A 20,054-nucleotide genomic window follows, 5' to 3' on the forward strand; every position below is an offset into this window, starting at 1 on the left:
TTCAAGATGAAGTGGAGGTTGAGGAAAGAGGTTCAGCACTAAAGAATGGTTGCTGGTCGGTCTATGGGCTGCCTAGAAGCCACATTGGCCTCATTTAGATGTTAGTATTTCTTTCTTTCTTTCTTTCTTATTCTTATTCTTATTCTTATTCTTATTCTTCTCTCTCTCTCTCTGAATAAAAATATTTACATCAAGCCTTTTGGCCAACTAGAGGAAATCCCAACAAGCATTAGTTAATCTAAAAGGCTACCAAAACATAGCACACAAATATCAAGTAGGGGACATAAGAAGAGTGGAGCGAACAATATTTAGCCATGGAGTAGCCACTTTAGCATGGACCACGTCTGCCAAAACCATGGAAGAAATTAGCCATAATTGTAATTCTCAACCACAAGCCACGTGACCATGGATACCCAAGGTTGAATAAAAAATCAAGGCATTACGAATGCACCAAATGTACCACAAAGTAGACTATCTCAAAAAATGGAAAGAGAAAGGATGATTTGGTTAAGACAATTTGCCCATGACCCACGCACGAATAGCCATTCACTATTGTGTCATCAAGGTCCACACACACATAATAAAGCTCCAAATCTGTCATGCAATAGGATAGAAGATGAAAAGATGATTCGAGGTCTCATCACATGTAGTGCAATAGATAACAATGGCTACATGAGATATTGCGATCCCTCGACACATGCCTAGTGGAAAGACCCCCAATAAGTAGCCTCCATAAGCAAGCTTTTCCCTAACAAGGAATTTCAGACTCTCACAATTGAAGAAATCTATCACACCATTTCCCTCTACTATCCCGAACATGCCAATAGATTTAAGTTTTTAAAAGTATATGTCTTGACATCTCGTTAACTAGGATATCATGCAAACCTCATCCTCCCTTGATGATGTGGCATTCTCATTTCCATTCCTATTTCACCTCTTTTGTAAATTCCCATTTCCATTCCTATTCCAAGTTTCCCTCAACCATTGTTCCCCCATGAGGGCACCATCCAAGTGGCACCACTGCACTTTTCATAGCATTCTATTTGAGTATGATGCTTTGCGCTACCCCTTGCACACCCCATACATTGGCATTGTGTTTATGTGAAAATGGAATACTTTGCATAGGGAAAAGCTAGTGTATGCAAGTGCCCATCCAAGGATGAAAACTCCTTGCACTATGTTAGCATGATTCCCTTTTACTCCCTCTAGGAGTGATCAACTTGAATCCACCATATTTGCAGCACATTATCATGGCAATCTACTGTAGCAACCTACTATGGTAGTTCACAACATACACGTCATCATCACAATATCATTACCTAATCTAGACCTCTTCTCCCTACCTTGCCTTGCAATGAATCTATTTATGGAGGGTGTTTAAATTTTAAGACTTGCTCTTCATAGCCATGAAAAGAAAAAGAAAAGAAACCAACAATGCTTGAAAGAAGATATCCATCACCTTTGCAATCATGAAAGGCCATTGGGCAACCCATCATGGCATCCTTGGTCCAATGCCTTGGTTCTTGGGGTGGGACCTTTCAGCTGAAAAGAGAGCAAGGAGGTGACTTATTCACCATCTCGGGTGTAGTCCTTGCTAGGCATTAGAGGGGTGTTGAGCCACTAATATTAAGGTTTGCACTAATTAACCCCTAATCAATTCTCCTTAAAACAGCACCAAAAAGCAAGTAACACTGGATTACCAAAAAATAAATGACTTCTTTTTTAACAGCAGGACAATGCACAAAAATCCGCACCCCATCCACACTGCTGCCACAAAGTCGGGCAACCTCTCAATCAGTTGGTGCCCTGATTCAAGCTGCTCCCATACTGCATTCCAGTCATCAGCAGGCTGCCCTGCTGTCCATGACCTCCAAACACCTGTTGTCGTATGGGTTTTCCGTATAAGATGTCCCAGCCAGCTGCTGCCTTCATCGGCATGCATGATTTTCTGCTAAGCTGGACGCCAATTACGACCCCAGCCTCCAGATCCTTCTAGAAATGCTGGCATCGTCATCGCTTGCATCAGACATTGAATTTACTGCTGCCAGATCTATCTCGTACTGCCATCATCAGTCGTATTCATGATCAGAGCTTTGTGGACTGCTGTTGCGATCCAGGATCCATCTCAAGTACGACACTCTCTTGGACCTGATACAGGTGTCTTCCAATTCTTCCTCTGCTTCACCTCATCCCCAGTCCTCGAGACACGGAGGTTTGACACCCCTCTGTAGCATATTCAGCATTCACCATTCATTCATCTTCTGAGCACTCTTCATCTTGAGTTCTACATTGCAGTCGGTGTTTGCCGATACACTGGATTTCTCTATCTCTGCTTGAGCATTTCTCCTCATACCCCTCCCAGCACTGGTGTTCACGTCTCAGCTACACTTCCTTTTTGCAGTTGACTAAGATCTGCTGCTGTCTTACAAGAAATGCTACTCCAATTCAACTTCCAACATGCGGTTCATCATCAGTGTTTATTTCAATGTTAAGCCTTAAAAGCTCTATTCGCCTATAAATATCTACTTTCCATCCTCTCCTAATAAAATGCAAATTTAACACTGAAATCAACTTTTGCAACATCTCCAACAAGCCTTGCAAGCTTGAGAACTGTGAGAATGTATAAATGATTTAACTGATTATATGTTAGGAAGCAGTCTTGTTTTTAGTTTACATTGCTCAATTGTGCAGCATCAAGTAGTCGTTTGGGACCTTTTTTGCCATATCTACATGTAGACATACTCGTCACTGTGAGAACTTCGCCCCAAAAAAGTTCAACAATAATTAGGTAAGTTGAATAGGTGCATTTGGTAATTTGAGGTCTCGCCGTGTTCTATCGTGATGCTGCTTTTATGATCTGATCAACAATAGATGGTTCGCTAAGGGAGCTCAAATCACCCTGAGCAAGCAGAAAAAAACATCAATTACACATTGCCAATATAATTTAAGTGCCTAAGGCACTTTTTGTATTCTAAAGCAGTACAAAATGTGGTTTTTGATTGGGATTACAACCTCTCAGTCAGAATCTTATGATTAATTGTCCTCATTTTTGTGTTCTGGGGAAGGATATAACAGCCGGAACAAGAGAATGTTGTTGTATGAGCAGGAGAAAAAAGCCACATTGACAGGTTACCTTTTCTCTGTCTCTTTTCTAAATTGCAACTATGAACTGAATGTGCCTGCTGCTGCATGTGCTTTGTCACATGAGCTTTGATGGTCATAGCTAGAGCACAATGAATGAAATGGACAAACTGTTACTTCCACCTAGATTGCTAAATAAAAGCTAGGTCTAAGATGGTAGGTAACAAAATCAGACAAAGGTACAAAAGTACAAGTCAACCAAAGGTATAAGGAGCATATGGGGACATGGTCGCTTAGTGTATAACTTGAGCTAAAATTGCTTCCTTGAGCCAACCGCATTATGCTAAGTTTTTTGGGATCCTGCTAACTTTGTTGTAATATTATAAACTTTCATGCTTCAGGCACTTAGTGCAACACTTTGCAATAGGAATACCCCAATTTATGCAAACATTGTATTGAAACACTGTATTTGATCCCCCATTTGGGTATTTGGCTGCAGCAGAATATGTAATGCAAAATTCATGCAAACATTCTGCCTCTCTTCTTATCATAGCTAAAACCTTATACTACCACCATTTCAAAGATGAAGAATTCCAATTATACTTCTCCCTGAGGTAACAAACAACTACAATAGGCCAGTCCTAACTGATCCAAGAAAAGCCCATATCCTAAAGATAATAATAGAGTTAAAATCCCTAACTATTTTGAATCACAATTCACCTGTCAAGGAGCTGCCCTTTGTGTAATTAATGCTTCACTTAAAAGTATCAGTTTAGTTTGTTGATTATTTTGTTCATGTTTCCCTATCACAACAAGGCATCCAAAATGAGGAAAACTAATGGTTGTGCTCCTCGGGCACAAATGACCACTCATTTCAGGTATCTACTCGTTGGTATTGAAGAAAGTTGAAGTGGGGGGGAATTTTCCAGAAAATATCCACTAGAAGTGCAAAAGCCCCATGTCGGATTGGGCTAGTCACCTCTGGGACTAGGATCTTCCCCTCAAGGAACAGCATGCACACTCTCTCAGGAGGATCAAGTAGGTACCATGGTAGTCATATTCAGAAGAGGTCATCATTACTGCTGGGAGCTATGGTGAAAAGGAAACGGGCAACCTTTTAGCCTGAGTTGCATGACTGGTAAACAAGGTTCCTGTAGAAAAGGGTTCAAAGAGAATGGGAGGCAAACAGAATGGTCACAAATGAAGGGATGGTAGAAAGCAAGGTATTTGGCATTTTCATCATTAACAAAAATTGGTTCTAATCATGATACACAAGTATCCATTCGCAAAACAAGATTCAAAGAAACCATCTGTAGAAGGAGAATTAGATGCCATTAGAAAGAGAGGTCTTTAAAAATATGTTATATTCTTCCTTTAGTTAGGCCAGCATGATGGTCATTTGTTATGTCAAAAGTGTAGCCAAGCATTATGAACCAAAAAGAGAAGACAGTTTTGAATGAAAACAAAAATCAAACCAGAGAGGCACATTGAGATGTAGGGACAAGCAATAGCATATGCCATTCTAAGCCATTGGCAGGTCAAAATGAAGGCAGGCATAGAAGTCTCGAGAACAGAATTTCTGAACCAATCATACAGCTCTCAGAAGAAGAGGAGCTGAAAGACAAACCAAATCATTGAACTGTCCAGATGCTATTTTCCGAAGAAGTCGCCGCATGACTTTCCCACTACGTGTCTTAGGAAGGCCTGGAACCCACTTGATAGCTTCGGGCGCAGAGAAGCTGCCAATCTGGCCACACAATAGCACACCGACAAAGAAAACATTTAACTGGAGAGATCAAAAACAGCATGCCAAATACAACTACATGACAGTAAGCCCTCTGGGCAGCCATCTTTTCAACATCACCAATAAACACCGAAAAGGGAAGTTAGACCTCAATCACCTCTTTTCTTATCATATCGAAATACGATTTCCTCAGCTCTTCAGAAACTTGGACACCTTCTATAAGCACTACAAATGCATAAATACCCTGACCTTTAACCTGTAAGCATACTCAAAGAACTTATTATAAGGATACGTTCTACAGCTCGTTAGAAGAACAGAATCACTATGCATGCACAAAGAAAACTACACCTTATGAGGAATGCCCACAACTGCGGCTTCTGCACAGGTTGGATGACCACTGAGAACAGACTCAATTTCTCCAGTGCTTATCCTGTGCCCACTGTCAACAATACAAATAATTGTTTATGTAACACGTCATATCCATGTTCATATATAAAATATGGACTTGACAACATCCCGCTTGACTAATAAAAAAAAGGTCACTTCGAATACGTGCTGTACATTCATTACTTGACTGGATTTCTTAAATTTCAGAGCTGACAACATCACAGCTGTGTCATTTCCAATGGGAAAGCAATAGCTGAGAGAAGTTCAAGTGATTTACTACTTGACAGAATCTTGAAAAAGACTGCAGAGAAGAGTGAGCATATAGTTCAGAGAATATCAAGAGATGTGTTAGATGCCAAAAATGATGGAGCAATGTAGATCCTGGGACTCAAAACTTCCAAGTCAAAATAAAAGGAAGAGAAGTCATTTTTCTTTCAAAATTTGTGAAGGAAATAGATGCCCTCTGAGGGATTATTTTTGCTTTTCAAAACATAAGTGAATAATAAAACAGAAAACAACCAGGGCTTGTGACATGCAAATAACAGAACATCAAAAAGTCCACACATTCTCCAAATAATGAGAGGGGGGGAAGAACCCGAAATGCTTAGACTTCTACTTGATTCAGAGAAAAAGAGCATTGACCTAACATTGATCACATCATCAATGCGACCAGTAATCCGATAGTAACCATCATCACCCCGCTGGCATCCATCTCCAGTTGCATAATACCCAAAGAATGTCATGAAGTAGCTTTGTTCGTATTTGTCATGGTCCTGGAAAAGCGTACGAGCAATACCAGGCCAAGGACTCTTTATACACAGGTAACCCTCGCATGGACCTTGCTTTTCACGGCCCTTTTCATCAACCACAGCAAGCTGTACGAGGAAAACCCTGGGGACCTTAGTTTCTTTCCAAATGATTTATCCAAAAACATAAGGAAGGTTTCTGTAACACCACCTGCACTCCAAAGAAGGGAAGAGTAGCATATCCAGGTTTCAATGGCCAAGCCCATGGCAAAGGTGAAATCATTACTGCACCTGTCTCTGTTTGCCACCATGTATCAACTATAGGGCAATTCTTCTCTCCCACAACTTCATAATACCACCACCAAGCTTTGGAATTAATAGGCTCACCCACACTACCAAGCAGCCTCAGAGAACTCCGTGAGTACCTCTTTACAAACTGAATATAGATCACATAAACACATTGTCAGATGGTGCAAGTAGACAAAGCTGCTGCCTGCCTTGTTTCAAGAATATATCAAATAAAATAAAACTGTGTTTTATTTTTAAAGAACAGATGAATGCATGGTGAACCTTGGATGATCTAGTTTTCTGCTACGCAATTTAAACTGGAAGCAATGCACATCCAATAATAGTATATGGAGTCATCAAAAAATGTGATCACTTATTCCAGTAATACTGCTGCCATAGATGGCAGGAGGCTGCTCCTTGGAAATGATGAGGGATTGGTAGATTCAAAGTGGGCTGATGGCATAGAAAAGCCTCTATATTACCTTGAATGCTGTTTGTGCCCCTTTGGAATTCTTTTGACAGAACAGCTACTGGCCATATAAGGAATACAATTACCAATGGCTCACAATTTTTGACCCAAGCATTCATGGAGTTCCTTTTTTATTCCTAGAAATGATAAGAGACATGTCACCTCCCTCACAAGAGCATTGGATTCCAGTCGTCACATTTAATTTTCACCTTACCCCTTTTGTCATTTACTCCAGTGACAGGTTCTAGTCCAAAACATAGCCTAAATAACAAACAATGTGACTAGAAGGAAGATTTTCACTAAGCCAAAGTAAGTGATGCTCTCCTATTCAAAGATTGCAAGCAGCTCGGATCTGTGAACATTGAAAACTGACCTTTAGTCCAGCCACCTTGAAATAGTGCAATGAATGATAATGGTGTATACTTTCACTAATCATTTGGAGAACAATGGACATGTGCTTTTACGTCCATGGCCATTAAGGTCATTTGGAAGACTACATTCTGGTTTATGTCTGACAACACCTCATCAATATCAGACTTGGATCCATCAAAAGCATGCATATTGGCAACATGTCCAACGGTCTTACCACTTTGCAAATCAAAAAGAACCATAACCATTTTGTCATATTCTGTTTGCAACCTGTCCATCCTTTCCTTCAAAGAATCCTTCTCATGGATAAAAGGTTCCAAATTTTCAAAAATAAAGCTTTGTTGGACAATAGCATAAGGCGTTGAGATGGCAAGCTCAACACGTACAGACATTGATGATGGACTGCCTAATTAGATGGACCAATTCAAGCCAGAAGCTCGAATACAAGTGCTCATAAGAATGAAGAGCAAGAGGTTTGGCAAATATATAATGAAAGTTTTTCAGTCGAAAGCCTTTTTATTGATCGAAGTGTAAGCACTATTTGGCCATTTCTTAAAATAGTGACATGCCATCAAATAATACAGTCGAATTTTTGGGGCAATGTAAAATTTGGCCATTATACTTATAAAATTCAATGTTTGAATAGCGTAAAATGGAACCTAGCTCAAGGCTTTGTCTCTCCACGTCTCTCCCATGTTAAAATTAGCACGTTGGTGGTCATTATGATCCTCACATGACCACTGACTTATCACTTGCTATCTTTGATTTGTTACACCTACCTACAACTGGCATAGTTATAGCGCCAGTCGATTAGTATAGCCAATTATGCAATGTTTGACTTAGTATGCCACTTTCCTTATATTGTATCTTATTTTTACTTTGTATATACTGTATTGTGTGAGAAAGAAAAAAGAAAAACCAACAAGAAAACGTTTTGGCCTCCATCTCTCTCCTTGTATTCTTGAGTGAGCTTCCTCTTGTGTGTATTGTGTATGTTCGGCATAGTAGCTCAAGCAAGTCTCCCCACCACGTGATTTGTAACATAAGGCTTGCAAATTGTTGGGATAGTCGATTAGTATAGCCAATTATGCAATGTTTGACTTAGTATGCCACTTTCCTTATATTGTATCTTATTTTTACTTTGTATATATTGTATTGTGTGAGAAAGAAAAAAGAAAAACCAACAAGAAAACGTTTTGGCCTCCATCTCTCTCCTTGTATTCTTGAGTGAGCTTCCTCTTGTGTGTATTGCGTATGTTTGGCATAGTAGCTCAAGCAAGTCTCCCCACCACGTGATTTGTGACATAAGGCTTGCAAATTGTTGAGATATTGGCAATCACACCTAGCTTAGCCTCTTTGTATGGAGCAGTGTGGACTCAGGTTGTTTATCCCATATGCACAGTGGTGGAAAGTGCTGCCTAGTCAGAGGTCTATAAAGCATTGTACTTACTTCCTTTTTTCAATGCAATGATAGTACTCTTTTCTTTCCAATAAAGTGTCTGTGTCATTGTCCACACAGAAGATTGTGTTTATGAGTTCAAGTCTCAATATTGGAACCTAATTCACTTGTATGACAATTGGTCTTGTTGTATCTATGTCTTCATGAGTTTAGTCTTCATCTTTCAACCTCCATAGCTTCCGCATTGCCATGTCCTAGATCCATGTTTTAACATGGTATCAAAGCCCAGCCGGGCATGGCCTTGGCTCCCTTCTTTGCTCTTTCAGCTTCTCTCCACCTCTGCCCATTCTCACCTCCATCCTCATTCTTTCCTTCATGACTGTCATAGCCTGCAGGACCTACCTGACTTGGAGGGCTGAGATCTCTTCAACCAAGGTATATCTCCCTGAGATTTCTCCTATGGATATCTTCTCTAGGTCAAGGCGCTCCCTCCTGTCCTAAAAATAGACCAAATGCATGCCTGTTGTAACCGGCATTGGAGTTTTTCTCAGATCTGGCACAAATTTCTTCAGCAGCCTGTCGTACGATTAATGTTGCGCTTGTGCTCAACGATTCTTCCCACAACCATAGGGCACTGGAAGGGCACTACCTAAGCCACTCTTAGCTCAAATCTTTTGCAAAATGGCCTATATGAGCTACTGTAAGCAAAAAAACCAAGCTCGTTCAAACCCTAACTGTGGCAACCATAGCCATTTCACTTCAAGCTCTCTTTTTCACTTAAGTTTCTCACTATTCCAGTCAACTTAAGTTCCAGCCTACCAAATCTGAAGTTCCCAGCATCAAATCAAGGAGGGGAAGATTTGGATTTGGAAGATCTTGAAGGATTTTTGAGATTTAGAAGACTCAAAGAAGAAGATACAAGCACAGTGTCTATTGACACCCATCTAGTGCTTTTAGCACTTATGTCTCTTGACATAGTCAACTCTTTTGTTGCTTAAATCTGAGAATTTTGGTGTTGATTTGCTGCCCCAACATGGGAAAAGACTCTCCAACTATTGGGTTCAAAGGAGTCGGGTTTCACACCTGGCAAACCCGCATCAAGCTCATACTAATGAAGAAGGATCTTTGGGCCATTACCAATGGCAAAGAGAAGAAGCCTCGGGATGTGGACCTTGCAGCTACTTGGCACAAGAATGATGACAAGGCACAAGCTATCATTAAGCTGGAATTGGATGACAGTTACATCCACCATGTGGATAACTATCAAATATCTAATGATACTTGGAAGAGATTAGACAAATTATTTGGAGCACAATCAAAGTCATCTAAGTATGGATTACTAATAGAATTTTTAAGGCTAGAAATGAAATCTAGTGCATCCCTTGCAACTCATTTAAACTACATGGAAAGTCTTCTAACTCAACTTGCAGGGATTGATCTCAAGATGGATGAAGATATTTGTATTGGTGTTTTGCTTAAAAGCTTGCCTCCTGACTATAATAATGTGTCAACTACACTAATCAACATGCCTATCCCTAAACTGGTTAACATTAAGGCTTCCTTGCTTGAAGAAGAAAAGAAGATAAAATCCAAGGAAGAACCAAGCATCTCTAAAGATGAACAAATGTTGTATGTTGGCAACAGGTATAAGGGCAAGAAAGATCAGTTGATATGTAACTTCTGCAAAAGGATCGGACACACGGAGAAATTCTATCATGCCAGAAAGAGGTCTCAAAAGGCCTATCTAGCTAATGTTAAAGAAAAAGAAGACCATGGAGCAAATGAAGAACAAGAAGAAGAAGAAGACCACCAGGAGAAGGACAAGCCTTATCAGTCCTTCTACTCTTATTCTGATAGACTTTTTTAGCCTTATAATGTCTAGCCTAAATGCTTCTGACATAAGCTTGTAAACTCCTCATGTAGCCTTGTACTAAAGTCTCTGTACACTTTGTGAGGCCCCTGTTACAGCCTCTGGATGTCTACCATGTTTGTAGTACCCACACTTAGCCTTTTCTGCAACAGTGTCTGGTGTTTACCATGTTTGTTGTGTGCCCACACTTTACAGGTGGTGCTCACTAAAGCCTCTACACACTTTGTACTTCTGGTTGTGATTGAGGAGGGGTTTTGAGATATTGGCAATCACACCTAGCTTAGCCACTTTGTATGGAGCAGTGTGGGCTCAGGTTGTTTATCCCGTATGCAATAGTGGTGGAAAGTGTTACCTAGTCAGAGGTCTACAAATCATTGTATTTGCTTCCTTTTTTCAATGCAACGATAGTACTTTTTTCTTTCCAATAAAGTATCTCTGTCATTGTCCACACAAGATTATGTTTATGAGTCCAAGTCTCAATCTTGGAACCTAATTCACTTGTGTGACAGTTGGTCTTGTTAGTGTCTATGTCTTCATGAGTTTGATCTTCATCTTTCAACCTCCATAGCTTCCGTATTGCCATGTCCTAGATCCATGTTTTAACACCAATTATATGAAACATCCTGTTTTCCATAACATTCCATTGTTCTTACATCAACTTAATCAAAGAACTCTTCATGCTAGTAAGATCTTTATGCATAAAAATTGAACCTTTAATATCCACATCCATATCCTGCAACATTTGTTTTTTGACCTGCAGCAAAGGTTCAATCCTAGTGTCCAATACAATCCTCTCTGCTCTTAACCATACATTATCTTGAGTAACCAATTGACTTTGCTGTTAAAATTTAGCACACATATTGCTTGTTCATTATTTAGCATGGAACCATATTCATCAACTTGCCTTCTAAGAGCTTCAATCTCACACCAATGCTCTGAAAATTCTACATTGCTTGTAGAAGGACACCATGTTGTTTTGGTTATTTCAAATGAGCAAAGTTAATTTATAAAATCAATATATCAAAAAACCAAGTAAATTTGATTATTTGAAAGTCTTGACAGTTGTTCCCACCAAACTTCTCACACACCACATAAATATCTATTAAATCTTGCAATCCTGCTTATGGGATTATAGTAGTCACTTAAAGGAAATTGACTTCTGCTTCATATTGAACTCGTGAATAATTCTTGGGCTCATCATAATCTAATTGGATTAATATTCTAAGCCTAAAACCATTTACTACAAGCTTGATAATGTCTTCTTACAAGGTTGCTAATGTTAGAATGCATGGATCTAGAGCATGGCTATGGTAGATGGAAGAGAAAGAGAAGACTCATGATAACATAGACAAGAAGGACTGATTGTTACACAAAAGAATTAGGTTTCAAGATGGAAGCTTGGACTCATAAACACAATCTTGTGTGTGTAGACAATGACACTGACTAAAGGGACAAAAAGTACAATGACACTGCACTGAAATAAGAACCAAGTGCATGCTTATGTAGCCTTTGGGTTGTCCCACTCTCCTCACTGTGCTTATGGGATATAGAGTATCTCTTCCTAGAGCATGCATCATTTGTCATATCTTTCAACAGCTAAAATAATAATACCTTGTTCCACATATTTTACAATCTCAACATACCAAGGTTGGAAACCCATCAAGTAGAATATCCACAATATACCATAGAGAATAAAGATATAGAACCATGATTGAATAAGCAGGTCACTACTCCAAGGGCAAAGAGTAGCCACATTAATCGCTCCAATATCTACATCATATTCTTCAATGACTTTTTGCATCAGATCTTTCAGAAAATCTTTCTGAGCATCAGCCCAAACTAATGAAACCTGTATCTGCTGATTTTCAGGCTCTTGAAACTAATGATCTTCAAGTTTCTGTTGTACTTGTTGTTTTTTAGCTTGTTGTAGCACTTTTTGCTATTGTAGGAGTTGCAGGAATTTAGATTACTGTTGTAAGAACAGCAAGGATGCTGGTTGTTTTTGCAAGAATTGCAACAATGTAGGTTGCTACTGCAAGAACAGCAAAAATGCAAGTTGCTGCTGCAAGATCAGCAGGACCATAGGACTGCGAGTTGCTGTTGCAGGAATTGCAGGACTGTGGGTTGCTGTAGGTCTTCTTGCAAAAATTTAGTCTCTTATAGTTCATCTGGTAATCTTGATACATTCAATAAACCTGAAAACTCCTTAATTGCTGAAATCTCCTTTAAACTTGAAAAGATACTTTGTGAACAAAGAAGCTGAAACGTTCTTGATATAAAAAACTGTAACATACTTGTGCAATTAACATTTAGCTCATTCAAAACTATCATTGTCATACTCAAAAACTAATCGACATGAACAACATCAATAACCATTCCTTTATAACATGAATTACATAAATATCCACTGTAGGTGCTTACATACTTCTAGTTGCTCCAACTTTAGTGACAAATTGATCAAAATTGTCAAATACTTCAGAAATATCAATCCAAACAGAAACATCAACAATCTTATCATTTGATGCATACAAATCCTCAATAATAACATCCTAACTTGGAATATAAGAAAATACCAACTGAGTATGTAGATTAGCAATGTCATTCTCCTTCTACAGAACTTCCTCAAGAGCATTAATAATCTCAACATAGTGAGAAAGGTACAAATCCATTACATTTTTCATTTGAGAAACCTCTTCTTGTAGCAATGTTTCTCTACCTAAAGCTAATTAATGATACATAGAGCTTCAACTGTTGCAATTTCTATTGCATTCCTTGTTGGGGGTAAAGGCACATGTGCCTACGCTGCCCTGGCATTACTTCACACACAGTGACCACATACTTGTACATTTAAGTGGCGAATACCCATCACTATCCCTTTATTCTTTATTCTTTTAGTGACTATTGAATAAGGGAAGGTCGATCACACATTGTGACTATTAGAGTTTCCACATATCATGTTTCTCTTTCTTGCTCTCTTGCTCCATCTGCCATAGCTCTTGCTTCCACTCACGTTTTATAACTACTCTACAATTGGTTTTGGTCTTGATTACACAATTAGACCTAGAACTTTATCAGATGGATGTGAAAATGGCTTTTTTGCATTGTGACTTACATAAGAATATCTATATGTAGTAGTCTAAGGGCTTTATGGATAAAGGTAGGGAATACCTAGTGTGCAAGTTGAGAAAGAGCCTTACCTTAAGCAAACACCTAGGAAATGGTACCATAAGTTTGATGCTTTCATACATCCGTAACAATCATAGTATAAACGAGTTTTGGAAATGAGGAAAACGGAAACGGGAAAAACCGAAATTTTGGAGTTTCGGCCAAATTTTGAAAACAAAGAAATGGCACTTCGAATTATACACTAAAATAAATACGGTATTATGTGGGTATGTAAATATATCAATGCCTACAACATGTACCAAAATTTCATACAAAACTTTGAAAATAATTGAAATCATGATTCATGACACATGTCAGGACTCATGAGTGAAGATTCAAGAGTCAAGACTCAATGGTTAAAACTTAAGACAACTTAACACAATTAAGACTCAATTTTCAAAACTTAGAAGAGCAGTGAACACTAATATCATAACAGTGGAGAGTCGAGACTAACATCAAGAATAGTGGAACAAGATGCATAATAAGTAAAATCAAGATACAATGATACATGTAACTATGTCATGTGAATAATTTGTCCAAACTCCAAAGTCCACTGGCACTGAGCACTAGGTACTAGTCTCTAGACTCTAATACCTACTGAGTAATAAGTATCAACATCAATGAACAACTGGCAACTACAGTCCACAATGCTAAATTGACTCCTATGTATCATGAGTCATGATTCATCCGAACTTCGAGGATCTATACATCATCTCCCTATCCAACTCAAAGGACCCTAATCGAGAAGATAATGAAGCAACCTCAGCCTCAACCTTATAGATTGTAGCTCTAACTTTGCCTATGATACACAACCACGTGTGGCCCTTGCTCTAGTGGCTCTAGCCCTCCTTTGTGCACGAGTCTCATGCACTAGTGTCAATAACTCCTCATAGAACATGGAGTAGATATCTTGCTCCTCCTATGGTATCTCTAGAATATCACCACCTTCTCTATATCAATCTTGTCAACATTCACCTATAAAGGTGAATGAGACAAAGATATGAGAGAAGATTCAACATGTTCAATATTTATACATAGCACAATTAGCAATCCAACTTTCAAGCAATGTCAAGTGTCAAGGTTAAAAAGTTAATTATACATAATACTATTCATTACCAATTTACCTGTGAAGGCTCAAGGGACAGAGCTGTCCTCTCAAGAAGCTAAAGATTATGGAAAAACACTAACGCTCCAACTGGGCAATTGTGAGCTTGTTCCTCTTTTTTGTATGGAAGAGGGCCCATATGCTCCAATTCCTCTTAGTAGACCCTGAACTACAATCTTGCAAGAGGACACAAATGGCAATGTGTTTCTATTCAAATTTAAAAGATTGAGATTAGGTAATTCGCAATTGCTAATATGCAAGCTGCAAAATCAACATTTAAGTGAGCAATAGATTATAGAACCCGTTACCTAGGTTGCATAATGCATTAGATTATCAAGATTCAAAATATAAAAGTCACCAATCATATACTAAAGTAGGAGCACAATTGCTGTATTTCTCCCACCAAAAGACTGGCTAAAGCTGTATCTCTTGAAGCCTAGCTATGGGTTGGCCAAAATAAAGAGAATGATTGCGGAATGCCAATAAATCATCCTCTACTCTCCTTATCATATCTATATCATCCCTTGTGAGGTGCGACATGTACTCCATGAAGCCCTCCTCTAACTCCTTGCTAGTATAGTGCTCCTCACTGCGCCAAAGGGGATGTAAGTTATGTGTGACAGCATGGATTGATTTATGGAACCAATCCCATCGTGCATTCCATATTGCACAAATCTCATCAACCCTTGAGAGCAAAGCATGATGGATCATAGATAAATTAAGTTAAAAACTTAGAAGTTAGAACAATGATAAATCATCAATGAGTCATTAATACTAAATAATTACATATATAATAGTTAAATAGTAACTTTTGTATTGGGGCAAAAAGTTGTTGCGAAGCAAGGCCTTGCCAATTTTATCCATATACTCATATAGAAGGCCCAAAGTGTTCCCCTCTATATCGGTGATGCGCAATACAGTGTAAATAGGAGTGAGACTTTTCACCAATGCCTCAGCCTCAACCCATCAACTCTCATTTAAAATATTGCGCCCAAAAGCAAGATCCTTTGAAGACTCTCTCTCACTTCATGTGAGTCATTCCTAGCGTGCAATGGTTCGTATCAAATTTAGACGGACTCATATCAACCTCTCTAATACAATAAACATATAAACAAATCTAGTAGCAGAGGTCTTCAATAGCTCAAATATACTATTGGCTCAAAACATGCTTGTGACTGATGGTCTCTTCTTCACAAATCTTACCATGCTTATTGCCGGCTTGAAAATGTCATCCACCCAAGATATTTGCCAAACATCTTCAATAAGTAAGTCAAGGCAATGGGATGCACATGGAGTCTATACTATGCTAGGAAACTCCTCCTCAAGCATACATCCCATAGATACATAATTGCTTTCATTATCTGTCACCACGTACACCACATTTTGGACTCCTACGTCCATGATGACCTATCGCATGTACTCCCAAATGAAAGCTCTTATGATGGTGAGACTTGAGATAGAGGCATCGATGGCCTTAATAAACATGGTGCCTTTGCATGAAGATACCAAAACATTATAAGCATTCCTTCGGCACATATCCCCATCACATATATTTCGACCATGTCTCTTTCAAGGACTCCAATTGAGCCTCTATGGATGTTTTTTTCTTTCGAAGCTCCTGTGTGTGTAATACATCTGTGGATGGGCCTTCTGACTCACACCCTATGTAGCTCACTGCCCTGATTGTCTTCTTCCATTGATGTGTAGTGGCTACATTGAAAGGGATGGCACACCAAAAAAATAAGCATGTGAGTTTCCTAGTTGTCTCCACAATTGCTTGCCTTTGAAGTCCTGTATAGAAACTTGCACTATGCAAGGAGTCTCTTTGTCCATCACCACTAGAAGATGGCAACGGAGTTCTTTTTGCACTTGGATCCAATACAATATGGATGTGGTCTTTCACGCCTGTTACGCTCCCCGATTTCTCCAATCCATAATAGTTGCACCACCACTTCTTTAATCCACTGGAGCCCTCGTATCCCTTGATTGGAGAGTGACATCCCTCCAAAATGGATCTGGTGCCATGATTAGATAATGGAAAATTGGAATTTGGAAAGAGGATAAGTAATAAGAACTTAGAAGAAGATTAAAGGAGGAGGAGAAGGAGGAGGAGGAGGAGGAGGAGGAGGAGGAGGAGAAAACTTGGAAGAAGAATAAACAAAAAGGATGGAAGAAGAAGAAGGAAAAAAGGAACTTGGAAGGAGAAGAACTTAGAAGAAGAAGAAGAAGAAGAAGAAGTAAGGAGAAGGAGCCTAGGAGGAGGAGGGGAGGCTGAAGAGCGAGTTGCAAGAGGTAGAGAGTTGGAATGTAGGAAACGAACATGCCGAAGACTAGGTGAAAATGCGAAATGAAGCTTGTTTTTTCTTTGGATAACCAGCTGCCCATTTTCTTGTAGCACGCCAAAACGGCGTTTCTCTATTTTTGTTTCCAGCCGAAATAACCGTTCCGTTTCGACAGCCTGGAAACATTATTTCGGGATACTATAGCAGGGATATACTAGCAATGGTATAGATTCGTGTTTATACATGAAGAAGATCTGTGATATTTGCCTTATTATCTTGATACTTTATATCGATGATATGTTGATTACTGGGAGATCTCGTGATGAGCTAGATGCTTTGAAGACTTAGCTCAAGAAGAGTTTTAAGATGAAAAACATGGAACAAGTCTCATATCATATTCTTGGAATGGACATCACACGTAATTGCTCTAAGGGACTTCTTTACTTGTCACAGAAGGAGTACATATAGAAGATCCTTAAGCACTATCATATGCAGCAAGATGTTAAGCCTATCAGCTGTCCTTTACCTTCCCATGTGAAGGTCAATTAGACAGAATTTGTCCCCAGTCAAATGAGTAGAGGGCGAGACGGCCAAGATCCCCTTATGCATCCACGGTGGACAGTTTGATGTATGCCATGATCGCTACTCGCCCTGACATAGCATTTGCAGTGGGAGTTGTGGCATGCTATATGGCTACACTCCGACAACTACATGAGACATTGTGTAGGGTATCATGAGGTACTTGGAAGGCACCGCAGATATAAGTATTTGCTATGGTGGCCAAGATACTACAATTGTGGGTTACACTAACTCCGACTATGCGGAACATGCAAACAATGGAAAGTCCAACCTCTGGGTACGTCTTCACTTTTGTTGGAGGTACCATATCTTGGATATCCAGGGTGTAGAAATGCATGGCCTTATCTACTACTAAGGTAGAGTATGTTGTAGCCACTGGAGCTTGCAAAGAGGCCCTATGGTTAGGCCGTCTAGTGGTAGACCTTGGTATTATTGTTATTTCTACTCTACATTCGGATTCTATAAGTGCTATTTAGTTGGCCACCAAGAATCCAATCTTCTATACAAAGACAAAACACATTGAGGTACGCTATCACTTCATCAAGGAGGTGGTAGAAAACAAGTCTATTGAGCTTGTCAATATCTCGACTGACAAAAATCCTATAGATCTATTCACTAAAAGTCTCTTAGCGGAACATTTTGTCTTTCTTAGGAAGATAATGAGTATAAGATAAAATAATGTCTTTCCTCATCCTATTGTACTTAATGTATATTTATACTTCCTGACTTTCTTCTTATTCTCTCCTCATTAGAGAGACATTTGCCTTTAAGTGAGAGGTTGTTGGGGATAAAAGCACCTCTACCTACACCGCCCTATATTTACTTCAAACACCATAAGCACACACCTATACACTATAGGTGGCAAGCGCCCATCACTATCACTTTAAAGTTTATTCTTTATTCTTTCAATGACTTTTGAATAAGGGAAGGCCGGTCATATATTGTGACTATTGGAGTTTCCACATACTGTCTATCTCTCTCTTGCTCTCTCACTACATCCGCCATAGCTCTTGCTTTGCTCTTACTTCTGCTTGTGTGCTTCAACTCAGTTTTTTTTTTCATTTCTTTCCTTTTCAAGCTCAAAAGAGAGCCATTGAATTATCTCAGTTGGAGATTGATTAACAGAATAAACCTCATGCGAAACTTTAGAAAACTCGGACAAACTAACTGAATTTTTGCAATTTTTGACATTCAGTTACTAACTCGTACAGAGGAAATATAGTATCAATCATGGTATGCTCAAATTTCAATTCTATATCAATTATTTTCTATTAACTCCCCTTCTCTAGAATCTCTTTAGTCTCTGTTTGTTGCTTATCTTGCACTTTCTAAACTTCTTCATCAATATCTTGACTTTCTTGCATGAAATTAGTAGCCTGCTCCAAACCACTACTTTCTTGCATCAGGTTACCATTTTCATGCATCAGAGTACCACTTTCCTGTATCAAGTTACCACTTTTCTACAATAGATTTGCAATTTCTAGCAATAGATTTGCAGTTTTCTACAGAAAATTTGCAATTTCCTTCAACAGGTATATCCCTGCACCAAAAATGGCAGGAATGGCAGGAATCCACACAACATTCCTGCTCCGAAATTGCAGTTGTGTGCAACGGAACTCTAACTTGTTCTGTGGATCAAACAATGCAATGACTTGAAATAGTATCTTGCATGCTGAAAACATGGGTATCTTGAATAAATACATCCAAAGATGGTACATTTTGCATTATGGGTAATGGCACTTCAAGTGCTTGCAAAGCCTCTTCACTAAAATCCAACTTACAAATTGCATTATCTTTCTCAAAAGCAATAAGAGAACCAAGAAAATCGTCCATAATAACATCTTCATCAAGCAAAACATAATACTCAAGCTTTTTATCCATGACAAGATCATCTTCTTGAATGCATAACTTATCCTCTTGATCACCTAATTGATCATCTTTCTTGTTGACAACTTCATTCTTTCTTCCATCTGGAGTAAAACCGATTGGAGATTGATTATGATAGTTTCAAAGATAACAAAATATAGAAAATATCTTCAAGTTTTTTATGCAAGGTATGTGATGTTCCACTCTCACGTTGGTAAGGTCATTTGTTGGGTTTGGGACACTCGAGGATCCTTGGCTGCTTTGGCTCTTGTTCTCTCTCGCTCCCTTTACCTTAATATTCAGCAAGACCATGGGCAAAGAGCACCAATCATCATCCTCATTACTTGAACTTGAATTGGAATCTGAATCCGAAACATCTTCATATCTTTCCTTGAGCTTCTCAACTACTGTAAGAAATCTCCAAAACATGCTTAACTCTTGAACAAGACCTGACTATCTTGCCTTCATGATGATCATGCCATTCATAAGCATCATGAATAATATTCTCAAAAGAAATCAACTTTCCCCATGCTTTATTCATCTTGGAACTTGAATATTCTTTGTTGCTGCTAAAAACTTTTTGCGGATATCATTGAACTCCTTGCATAGAACAACCATGCAGAAATACTTGCATGATTTTCCTTCTTCACAAGGCCGGCCCATAAATATAAGGACAACATTTCAAGGTATGTCTATGCTCAAAG

The 20,054-nt window shown here is 38.9% G+C and overlaps 1 protein-coding gene across 1 annotated transcript in view; it reads right to left on the bottom strand.

Annotated features, from left to right (window-relative positions):
- Positions 1–1,743: 1,743 nt before the first annotated feature.
- The window catches only part of LOC148039145 (acetyl-coenzyme A synthetase, chloroplastic/glyoxysomal-like), a 73,144-nt gene continuing 54,833 nt past the window's right edge, over positions 1,744–20,054 (bottom strand). The window contains exons 11-16 of the mRNA XM_087675033.1: positions 6,170–6,394; positions 5,855–6,087; positions 5,174–5,264; positions 4,983–5,081; positions 4,709–4,828; positions 1,744–2,899 (exon numbers count right to left, since the gene is read on the bottom strand). Coding sequence (XP_087531159.1) covers positions 2,834–2,899; positions 4,709–4,828; positions 4,983–5,081; positions 5,174–5,264; positions 5,855–6,087; positions 6,170–6,394 — 834 coding nt within the window. The 3' untranslated portion in view covers positions 1,744–2,833. The remainder of the gene's footprint in view (positions 2,900–4,708; positions 4,829–4,982; positions 5,082–5,173; positions 5,265–5,854; positions 6,088–6,169; positions 6,395–20,054) is intronic.

The sequence above is a fragment of the Lygodium microphyllum genome, chromosome 3 (genome assembly GCF_053477565.2).
Source record: "Lygodium microphyllum isolate KBCC chromosome 3, Lygodium_microphyllum_v1.1.10, whole genome shotgun sequence".
Taxonomy (NCBI): Eukaryota; Viridiplantae; Streptophyta; class Polypodiopsida; order Schizaeales; family Lygodiaceae; genus Lygodium; species Lygodium microphyllum.